At 61.3% G+C, this 11,502-nt stretch overlaps 1 protein-coding gene across 1 annotated transcript in view; it reads left to right on the plus strand.

Moving 5' to 3' along the window:
- Positions 1-4,587, plus strand: part of ZNF414 (zinc finger protein 414) — a 5,843-nt gene extending 1,256 nt beyond the window's left edge. Inside the window, exons 2-7 of the mRNA XM_044433702.1 lie at positions 537-1,154; positions 1,539-1,646; positions 2,198-2,303; positions 2,567-3,078; positions 3,647-3,805; positions 4,160-4,587. Coding sequence (XP_044289637.1) covers positions 537-1,154; positions 1,539-1,646; positions 2,198-2,303; positions 2,567-3,078; positions 3,647-3,805; positions 4,160-4,236 — 1,580 coding nt within the window. The 3' untranslated portion in view covers positions 4,237-4,587. The remainder of the gene's footprint in view (positions 1-536; positions 1,155-1,538; positions 1,647-2,197; positions 2,304-2,566; positions 3,079-3,646; positions 3,806-4,159) is intronic.
- Positions 4,588-11,502: the final 6,915 nt, after the last annotated feature.

Genomic DNA, 11,502 nt, shown 5'->3' on the forward strand with positions numbered 1-11,502 from the left:
CCCGATCTTTGCACGTTATCTTATCCTTCATGCTTTTGATTCTTCCTCGCTCTGAAGTCTCTGAAGAAAACGAGGTGGCATATTGATTCAGTCGTTAGACCACCGTTCCGTCATCGTTCCTGCAAGTGGCCCACCCATTCCCCCCCCTTCCCCATTTTATCATAGAAACAAAGAAATAGAGGGGTCTCCCAGGCCATCTAGTCTGACCTCAACTCCAGCCAGCCCCACTCACGACATGCCCACCATGTGGACGTCCTGCCCATCCTTGAACACCCGCACCGATGGGGCCTCAACAACCTCTCGTGGAAGCCCATTCCACACCCTCGGGGTCCCGACTGTCGGGAAGTGCTTCCTGGCATCCAAATGGAACCTCGGTTCCTGAGCTTGGCTCCGTTGAAGCGCATCCTGCCCTCCTCTGCAGGGGAGAACAGGTCTCTCCGCACCTCCATGTGATCTTAGTTTTCTTGACATGGCGTTCCAAGCCAGTTTTTGTGATCTCCTCTTTTACCTGGAGCCTTAGAATAACTAAATCCAAGTCCGCATCTTGCACGGAGCAAGCCAAGGTGAGCAGCACATATATCGAAGTGTGCAAACGGCAGCATTAGAATGTAAACAACCAGCTGCTAATGTCAGTGCCTTGGAATTGTCCAGGGGAGCCTTAACCAGAAAGCTCCCGTGTTCCACCTTCCATTCTGGTGAGGCCAGAAAAGGCTCCAGGGAATTATTAGATGGTGCTGTTGCTGCCTGTCAGGGCTGGGCAATTGGCCGTGCCTGTTTTGCACAGGAGCATGCAAAACGTAAATCGAAGGGGTGGGAGGAACAGAATTGTGGGCTCAGCCTTCTGCGTGTTGGCGTGCCCAGCCCGCCTGCGAGCGGCAACCGTGTGCTGTCTGGAGGGAGCGCTCCCCGCGCACCCCTAGCAAGGCGGCGTGTCTGGGCTCTGCCCGTGCGGACCCGGGAGCAGCCGCCCTTTGAGCCCGCCAGCCCCACCCCGGAGGAGGCGTCCGGGTCCCTCCTGTGGCCAGCACCTGCTTCTGCTCCCATCTCCCCAGGTCCTCGTGCTCCTGGCCTTTTGGGCGGCCAGCCCCTGCCGGGCGGAGTGGGTGGGCCTCGAAACCAGGACCTGCAGCTTCCGAAGCGCAGACCGACCCCAGGTGAGCCGAGGCTGTTCCTCTGCCGCCCCTGGGCAGCTGCGTCCCCGGGAAAGACGCGGGCTTGTCAGGCGGAAGCGACAAGCGCTCCGGGTCTTGGGGCCCTGCGGGGGGCGGGGTCCCGTGTGCATCCATGTGGGGGCAAGTCTGGCCGAGTTGCCCGGAGGTGCCTCTCGCGGGCTGCCCGCAGCGGCTGGGGATCCTTGGCACGCTTGGAGGGGGAGCTGCGCGCGCCCGGCCGAAGCCATGGCGAATCCGGCAGCCGGCTTCCTTGCCCCCCCCACCCCCCCGTCCCGGAGAAAGAGCTGGGCGGGAGCTCCTGGCGGGGGGGACCTGCCCGCCGGCCAGGCCAGCGGGGTGCAGGGCTGCTGCTCTGTCTCCGCCCAGGGAAGCGGTACCAGTGCTCGGGGGACGGGTGCCGGCTGGCCTGCCGCAGCATGAAGGAGCTGCTGGACCACATGCGTGTCCACTACCGGCCCACGCAGTCCGTGGAGGGTAAGCGCGCCCCTCGGGGTGGGGGGCGGAGGGCAGGTTGTGCACCCCCCACCCAGCTTTCCAACTCTGCAGGGGCAGGAGCCTTGGGAGCAGCCTTGCCTGGAGGCGAAGCCTCCTGCCCTGGCCAATCTAGGCCAGTAGTGCAGGCACTGGCTGGCAGCTCCTTCCATCGGGAACGTGTGGTGCCACCTTCTGCGCCAGACCATCGGATTGCCAGTGCTGCCTGGCAGGCCTCCTCGCCTTTCGTGTGGGGCATCTCTGTGGGGCTCTGCCGCTGAGACGTGGGTCCCAGTGATGAGGGGTGGGCAGCTCATGACCCGCCCCCACAGCCGCCGGTTGCACGGTGGCAGGGAGCTGCTCGTTGTGCCTGGGTCCCAGCAGAGCTGCAGGCTTGACGTGGTGTGGGGACAGGATGCAGCGAGAGCGTGGGGCAGGGGTGTACGCACGCAGCCCTGGCCAGCGCTGTGCCTCCCCGCCGGTAATTTGTGGGGCAGAGGAAGGTGGGTCAAGCGAGCGACCCCGAGGCCGCTGAGCCGCTGCTCCCCCTCCAGGCAAGGCCTTCCGTTGCTCGGCCCACGGCTGCGCGGAATCCTTCCCGGACATGCAGGCCCTGATGGGACACGTGAAGGCGCATTACAAGCTGAACCGCTACTTCAAGTAAGGCTCCCGCCGGGCGGCCTCGCCGATCCAAGGCACGTGGCGCTGGCGTCCTGCGCGGTGGCCGGAACGGGTCGGCTGGCCGATCCCACTCGCCCGGCCCGGGGCACGTGCTAAGCGATGCGGGCGGACCACCACGGGCACGCAGGAGTGCTGCGCGGTCCTGGCCGGGGGAGGCGGGGGCTGTGGGGGGCCGTCGCCACCGCCCGCCCAGACTCTGCGGCGAGGCGCCTCAGACGGGTCATGCGCTCTGCCCGCTCCAGGTGCGAGAACTGCATGTCGCGCTTCCAGACCTACCGGTCCCTCTTCAAGCACCTGCACAGCTGCACCGACTCAGCCACCAGCAGCCCCTCCCCGGCCCCGGCGGCGGAGAAGCCCGTCTCCGTGCCTCCCCCCGGCCTAGAGGGGGATCCTGTGGGGACACCACCGGAGGAGCTCCCGAAGCTGCAGAGCAGCGTCCGGCAGAACGCCCTCCTCCCCGGCCCCATGGAGGCCGCTCTGGCCGCTGACCCGCTGCCGGCCTCCCTGCGCGGCGCCCTGGAGTCCGTGCCAGCGCTGGCCCACTCATTCCCGCTCCTGGAGCAGCCCCTCTTTGGACCGCCCTCCCTGGCAAGGTTCTCCGGGCCACCTCCGCCCCCGGTGGCTGGGCCCTTCCTGCCCTTCGTGCACTCCACGACCTACGGGCTACCTCAGGCCGCAGTCCAGAGCCGCCTCCGGCCGCTTCTGCCCGCCCCAGGCCTCCCCGTCTCCAACGCCGTGTGGAAGAAGAGCCAAGGTGAGCGCTGCACCGGCTGGCGTTCCCCGCAGGTGGGCCCGGCTGTCCCGGGCTCTGCAGCCCGCCGGCTGCGTCGCCTCGCCCCTCCGTGCCCGCAGCCCCAGGACCGGCTGGTGCAGCCCAGGGCTTTGGGCTCTGAGGCATGGGAGGGGGTTCCAGTCCTCAGGAATGCAAGGCGCAGCCCCACTGGGGGGAATCAATCCGGTGTCGGGCCTGGTGGCGCCTGCGAAAGGAGCGCGATGCACACACAGTCAGCCCCTGAGGCGAGGGGCTTTGGGCGACCCCTCCCGGTCCGTGTTCGGGATGTCCGGCCTGGGAGCAGCGGGCGGAACCGGGTGCCCAGCCGCGGGGAAGCCCCTCGGCCCGCCTCACGTGGGGCCGGCCTCTGGGGTGGGGCTGGCCGGGCCGGAGCCCTCCCAGGGCAGGCTTCGGGTGCTTGGCCCACGGGGGCGCGGGGGATCGCGGGCCAGGCAGGCAGCCGGGCGCTCTTGCGGGCCGGCCTGCGCCCGAGGGCGGGGGAGAGGGGCTCGGTGGGGCCAGTGAGCCTCCGTTTCCGCCCCGACGGCAGGGCACTCCTCCAACAGCCGCATCGTGTGGGAGCACACCCGGGGCCGCTACACCTGCATGCAGTGCCCGTACTCCACGGCCTCGCGGGAGGAGATGACCCAGCACATCGACGACCACCGCAAGAACCCGTCCCCACCCGGCCGCCTGGAGGCTGACGCGGGTAAGCGCTGCCGGGGCCCCGGGAGGGGGCGAGCGTCCTCCGGCCCGGTCTCGGCCCACGGCTGGAGGGGCCGCTTCCGGGGCAGCGGGGCCAGGCACCCGGCGTGGCCTCTCTGGGCGAGTCCGGCTGCGGCCTCCAGGGCCCCGGGCCCCGCACAGGCGCAGGCGGCAGTGGCTCTGGCGAAGGGCAGGGCTGCTGGCCGGTCCGTCTCGGGCCGAAGCACGGGAATCCAGGTGGGGCGCCTGGCCGCCTTGGCACGAGGGCCCTGCTGGAGACGTGGGCCGGGGCCGGGGGGGGGAGGAGGCCGTGCCCGAGCGCCCTTCCTGGCCGTGACCCCTCGTTCCCCCCACGCAGAGCCCAGCACTGTGCTTCCCTCGCTGCCCCCGAAGCTGCCGCCCGAGGTGGAGGGCTCCCTCTTTCCCGCGCTGTGAGGTGCCCGGGGCTCCGACCAAGATCCCTCGATTACGCCCCCACCCCTGCCGAAGGTGAGGAGAGGCTGCTTCCAAAAATCAGCGCGTGACCCCCTCGCACCCGCAATCTCACAAATGCGTGCTGACAAGCAGATGCCACGGGGCGGGGGGGGCGGGGGGGCTTGAAACTTATGGATAATTTAAAATCGGAATCATCTTCCTTCGCCCTCCCTCCTCTTAAACTCTTGTGTGAGGCAAAAGCTCTCCGGTCTGCACAGCTGTTGATCAGGTTTGCCCACGTTTGCGAGTGGGCGAGTGCTGCTTTTTTTGGGGGGGGAACCACACAAATAAATAGGAATTGTTCAGAAAAGAGGGAGTGTGTCAGCCAGCGTGTATGCTGTGTGTGTGTGCATGCACGGTTCTCACCATCAGCCGCTGTGCGCGAGGAGGCAGGCGCGCACACGTCCGTGCGTCTCTCTTGCCAGACGGAGCCACAACTGGGTCCGGAAGCCCCTCCTGCAGCGCCCACCCGCCCGCCTAACATGTTTCTTCCGGCCAGGGGGGCTGTTGCTCCTGCAGCCCACTCATGTGGCCCAGCTCTTGGGCTGGACAAACTCGCCAGGTTTGGATGCTGGACGATTCCTGGCTGCAGCCTTCCTAAACGCACTTTGCGCTTTAAGGACCAGATAGCTTGAGAAATCCAACACGTACGTCTTGACCGCTGGAAATGTTTTGGTCGCCTCCACATTCTGATAGAGCAGCAAGTCCATCTTCTCTTCGCCAACACCGTGGAAGAAGTGGTGACCAGTCCACTGACCAAATTCACAGACGACAGTAAAATGGGCAGTGAGGGGCAGGTGCTCCGGATCCGGCAGGACCTGGGCAGACTATGGAAGTGACCGGGGGACAACGGGATGGCGTTCCATGTGGATAAGTGCGAGGCCTTGCCCTTGGGGCATGGGAATGGGTGTCAGAAGTACAGGTTAGGGGACAAGTGGCTGGAGAGCAGCTCTTGGGAAAGGGACCTCGGGGTGCTGGTCGCCTGCAGGCTGAACCTGAGCCAGCCGTGAGATGCGGTGGCCGAGAGGGCGAACGGCACCCTTGGTTGCACAGCCAGAAGCGTGGCTTCTAGATCGAGAGGGGTGTTGCTGCCACTCTACACGACTTTGGTGCGCCCGCGACTGGAGTCTTGTGCTCAGTTCTGGGCCCCTCGTTACAGGAAGGATCTAGCCAGGTTGGAGTCAGTGCAGCGAAGGGCCACAAGGTTGGCGGCCGGTTTGCAGGGGATGCCGTATGAGGCGCGGAGGGGATCTGCTGGCGACATGCAGGCATGTGAGGGGGTGTCACATGGAGGCGGGCAGAGGCCTGTTCTCCCCTGCGGAGGAAGGCAGAACTTGCTCCAACAGAGCAAAGCTCAGGGAACCAAGGTTCCATTTAGATGCCAGGAAGCACTTCCTGACAGTTAGGATCCCGAGGGTGTGGAATGGGCTTCCCTGGGAGGTGCCTGAGGCCCCATTGGTGCGGGTGTCCAAGGATAGGCTGGACGTGCACATGGCGGGTATGTTGCGAGCGGAGCTGGCTGGAGCCGGGGGTCAGACTGGATGGCTTGGAAGGCCCCTTCTGCCTCGCTGTTTCTATATTTCTCTGAGCGGAGCCTGGGGGAGCCAGTGTCAGATGACATGGCCTGGGAGGCCCCTTCTGACATCCCTGGTGTTTATGTTTCTATGAGCGGAGGTGGGTGGAGCCGGGGATCAGACTGGATGACCCAGGAGGCCGTGGGTCGGCATGCCATGAACACTCTGAACACTCTTTTCTTTCCATTGCCCCCAAAGTGCACTCTTTTAACATATAAACAACATAACATACATTTTCTGGTCTCCCACTGAGCAGTTATCACAACATGTTTAAGTTCTTGTAAACCACTTGGAACGCCACCTGCCCCTCTGCCCCATCCGTGTCCGCCCACCTGCCCCTCTGGCTTGGCTGGATAGTTGGATCCCCAAATACTTGCACGCCGTATCCGGGTGCTGTAGGCCCTAGCAGTCCTCTTGAGGAACAGGCATGCCCAGAGTTTGCCTTGTGCCCAGCTGGGTGGGGCCACACTCCCTCAGACGCCGTCTCCGGACACCCATCACGGCCGCGGAGGATTTCGCCACACGCTGCGTTAATGCTGGATTAGTCCCAGACGGCGGTATGTGGATCGATGGTTCCCCTTGGACGGGAGGTGATTCTTCAGGGGGAAGTGACTGCAGCGCTAACGTTCCCATGGAATTTGCACCCAGCAGGATGAGCCCTGCAGCTCCCGGCTGTCCCACCCCACGGGGGCAGAGGCGCCCTGGCCCGGGGATCCCTTTCACTGTCCCCCCAAAATGCACGGGGTTCTGTTCAGGAGGGCCAAGGTAAAAGCCCTTCTGTGATTGTGCAGTTCCTGTTGTTCGAGGTGGGTGAGCTCTTGCAACTGCCCGTGGTCCCCGCGAGAGAGTATTGCGGGCGGCTCCTGGGTCGGTTTGTCTCTCAGGGTCTGCTCTGTGCTGCTTGATGGAGTCCCTTGAAGGTTCGAAGCCCATAGTAGAGTCCGTAGGGGACGGTCCAAGAGAGGGGTTTTCTGCTCGATGGATTTGATCCAGTGTGACTAAAAATCGTCTGGCAACGGAGGAAAACTCAAGGAGCCAAGGTTCACTTTGGATGCCAGGATGTACTTCCTGACGGTTAGGACCTGAGGGTCTGGAGTGGGCGTCCCCAGGAGGTGGTTGAGGCCCCATCGGTGAGGGTGTCCAAGGACAGGCTGGGCATGTACCTGGTAGGCATGTCATGAGTGGGGCTGCCTGGAGCCGGGGGGGTCAGACTAGATGGCCTGGGAGGCCCCTTCTGACTTGCCCTGTATCTAGGTGGGATGCTTCTATGTTAGTGGATCAAGGCCAATTGGAAAGGATCTCAATCTGAGCCTTTGGGCATGGACAGCCCCCCCCCCCCCGATCCTAGCTTCACTTTTGATCTGACCGGTCTCTCATCTTACCTTGATACTGGGGACCTCCCTGGGAACACCCAATATTATCCTCGGAAACCTTAATTGAACATGTAGCAGGACGTGGGTATTCGGGAAAGGCCCCAGCTGAGATCCACGCAGTAGCTGAGCTGGCACTTCTGCGTGGTGCGGCTGGAGGGCTGGGGGGATATAGCGGCCACCCCTAGATCTCCTGAACTGTATCGTGGCTGACGAGCATCTCTGGGCATTTGGCACCACATTTGGCCATGGGCCTGCCTTGAGCCCTTTGCTTGCTGGAGCACCGGAATATTTGAATTGAGAAACCCGCTCGGCCTTGTGCTGATTTATCTTCCATGGTCGAGTTTTTGGTCTTTTTGCAAAGCTCATGATTTTTGTTTCTTTATGCTAAATTGCCCTTCTTTGCAATATTCAGTCAGCTTCCACGGTGCTCTTGGGAGCCTGAGCAGAGCCCTCGAAGTGAGAGCTGCCTCATCGGCATATCCTAGTATAGTATAGACCCACATTTTTTGATATTTAAGGCTTGTGTTTAGCCTGCAGTCAACTGACAGCCCGAGATCCCTTTCACAAGTGCTGCTCTCCAGCCACTTGTCCCCTAACCTGTACTTATGACACCTATTCCTATGCCCCAAGTGCAAGACCGAGCACTTGTCCACATTGAACGCCACACTGTTGTCTCCTGCCCACTTCCGTAGTCTGCTCAGATCCTTCTGGATCTGGAGTACCTGCTCCTCAGTTGAGGCCACTGCCCCCGTTTAAGTATCGTCTGCGAATTTGATCAGCAGACTGGCCACCCCTTCTTCCATGTCGTTAATGAAAAGATTGAACAGGACCGGCCCCAGGACAGAGCCCTGGGGGACCCGCTTGTCACTGGCCGCCATCCCGATGATTCCCCGCTAATGGTGACCCTCTGCCTTCGGTCAGTCCGCCATGCCCGAATCCACCGGGCAGTGCTTTGGTGCATCCCAACACTCCCCAGTTTCTCCGCCAGGATATCTTTGTCAAAGGCCTTGCTGAGATCCAGGGAAACCACATCCACCGCGTCCCCTCCGTCCAGCCACCTCGAAACCTTGTCCTAGAACCCCACAAGGTTTGTCTGGCGGGACCTGTTTTTGCGGAAGCCGTGTTGTGTGGCTGCCAGCCTCCCTTCCCTGTCTAGCATCACTAGATCTCTTGCTATTATGAGCCTTTCCATAGTTTTTCCTACAGTGGACGCAAGGCTAACTGGTCTGTAATTCCCCATGTCCTTTCTACTACCTTTTTGAAAACTGGGACCACTGACGCCACCCTCCAGCCCTCTGGAACGTCACCCGTTCTCCACGAGGCCTCAAGAATGGGGGCCAGCGGGCGCGAGAGGACCCCTGCCAAGTGTCCATGGGCAGTAAGCTGAGCTTCTGAAGCCTCCATGCTTCCTGGGTGTCCACAGCCAAAGCCCACATGTAATGAGGTTCAACACCAGAGCTAATTATACTGACCTGCCTGTGAAATGGGAGAGATGGCCAGTGTCTGTGAGAATTTCGGCCGAACTTACCATCTCTCCTGCCCAGGATAAAGGGTCAAAAACCCACAATCCCACCTTCGTTGCCAAATTGACAAAATCCCAGAATTTCAATTTGTGGGGAGGAAATAAAACTCAGGTTCGTGGGAAAGATCAAGAGTTTAGACCATCAGCTGCTTTATTGTTTAGCCCAGGTTCCCCGCGGGTCCATACTCACGATAATGCATTACCGGGCAGGCAGAGGGGGACTCGACTGCAAAGTTTCAATACAAGAACAGGGCATTTTATACCCTCCCGGTCACATACGCAGGTACAGGGCAAGTGATGGCAGAATGCAGAGATTGCAATAAAAATCTGAGGTGATCAGCCAATCATACATACAGTGACATGGAGGTCACAATATTTCTAATTGCAGTGTACTGACCCTTCAGTTGCGTAACTTCCAGAGACTTGAACCCATCTCCGGGTCTGCTGAGGCATGGAAATTCAGGCGACTGAGAAACCATCATGACCTCATAAGCTCATGCAGACTCAGACCCTGCGTGATGCATCCGCACCATTCTGAGTGGCCGGGGCGCATGGAGCCCTCTGGGCTCGCAAAATAGATACCGTGTTTTTCGCTCTATAAGACGCACCTGACCATAAGACGCACCTAGTTTTTAGAGGAGGGACCCATGGAAAGCTTCCTGATAATCACAGGCACATTCCCCATCACTTCCCCATGGGCTTCATTAAAAGACGTGTTGCCATTTGAAAACACACACCGACCTGTGATTAACAGCTCTCACCTGCGCCAGAGGAGGGGGGGCGGAGCATGGCGCGCTGAGCGTGTGCCGGCCAGGTGTGGTGCAGCCGGGCCGGCAGCGTGCCGGCGGTGCTCTTCTGGGCGGTGCGGCGGCGGCGGCAGGTCTTCCCGGGCAGTGGGGGTGAGCAGTCCGTCTCTCTGTGGGGCCAGCGGGTTAAAGGCTGTGGCTCCTCCTCCTCCGCACGCCTCCCCCTGAGCGGCACAGCTCTCACCTGCGCCGGGGGGGTGGTGGAGCAGGGCGTGCCAAGCGCATGCCGGCCAGGTGGTGCCACGTGGTGCAGCCGGGCCGGCAGCGTGCCGGTGGTGGTCTTCTGGGTGGCGCGGCGGTGGCAGGTCTTCCCAGGCGGTGGGGTGAGCAGTCCGTCTCTCTGTGGGGCTGGCAGGTTAAAGGCCGCGGCTCCTCCTCCTCCGCATGCCCCCCCTGAGCGGCACAGCTCTCACCTGCGCCGGAGGGGGAGGGCGGAGCAGGGTGCACCGAGCGCGTGCCGGCCAGGTGGTGCCACATGGTGCAGGCGGCCGGCAGTGTCCCGGGTGTCGGGCACACACACATTTGCTCTATAAGATGCACAGACATTTCCCCTTACTTTTGAGGGGGGAAAAGGTGCGTTTTATAGAATGAAAAATACGGTACTTCCTGGTAAACTGTGAATTCCAACAAGGATTGTTTAGTCATTGTGAAGGTATATAATGTATATTTGGACTGAATGGCCTGTCTACTGTAGCTTACAGGCAAAGTTGAGAGAAAGGAGGGGGAGGAAGGCCATTTTAAACGGACTTAGCTTGGAAAGCCAATGCTTTTCAGAAAGAGTGCAGGTTTGATTTCATCACTCAGAAGCACACAGAATCAACATTTTCCTGCAAGGATTTATCCAGATTTTCCCAGCAGACCAAACCTGGGTCAACACGTGGTCCCAAGGGACTGAATGCTTCCTCCCAACTGTTCCCCCCATTGCAGGAATGGGGGTGGTGGGTCAGGGAGGAGGCGTGGCGTGGGGGCACGTGGCCGTCAGCGCAGGGAGTTGCTGAGTGCGGGAGCGTGGCTTTTCCCCGTGGATCTTCCCTGCTCTCCTGTGGACAAAGCGTGGAACGCAGCCCGGGGGGCGTCATGGAGAAGACCAATGTAGGGCTGGGCCCCCCTCTTGGGCGTGGGGAGGCGGGCGGCGGGCGTCGTGCAGACTGCACCGGATTTCCCAGCAGTCGCTCTTTGGCGGAGGCGGAAGGGGCCCGGCGTGGGTGCCTGGAGACGCCGGGTACGTGCAAGCGGCGTGGCGGGAGAGCGGCCCTCTTGCCCTTGGCTTGCGCCCGCGGTTCCCCCTCACCAACCCACGCAAGGCGGAGCGGCTGAACGGCGTCCTGGGCAGAGCCCGGGCTCGGGATGCGGCAGGAAAGAGGCTCGTGTCGGCGCGGATGCTCCTCTGCTCGCAATGGGGTTTCTCGAGGGTGGCAGAGGCGGATCTTGGCTGGTCGGTGCTTGTGGAACCGCATCTCGGGGACGAGGATGACCGGCCTCCCGGCTGAGGAACAGAAGTCGCTTTAAATGACCCGTCCGACAACCTGCGGTGCTTCATGCGCTCGCATTGATCTGTGATGACGCATTTATGTTGTGGCTTTGGCCACCACGGTGTTCTGTGAATTGTTCACAGAACGTGATCGCTTCTGGTGCGATCTAGTATGATCTGATCTTTAACAATAGTTAGAGAGCCAGTGTGATTAAGAATTTGTTTAAAACTCACGATAAAACAAAGACGAAATAGCACAATGCGCGTATCAGCAGCAGTGCTATTGCTTGATTTTGCCTGCTGCCCTCTTAACACAAGATTCCCAGAGTGGCCTGCACAACAGAAGACGCTAAGAGCAACAAGCGCAACTCTTCAAGGATGCGAAATCGCTGGGAGAAGAGGCCCGGCTTCGCCCGGCACTGTGGGCCCCGGGAGAGGCCCTTTCGTTGACACGCCACTGCGAAGCTGAAGGCGGTGGGAC

This window comes from Varanus komodoensis, unplaced genomic scaffold (assembly GCF_004798865.1).
Source record: "Varanus komodoensis strain SLA01 unplaced genomic scaffold, ASM479886v1 scaffold26, whole genome shotgun sequence".
Lineage (NCBI taxonomy): Eukaryota > Metazoa > Chordata > Lepidosauria > Squamata > Varanidae > Varanus > Varanus komodoensis.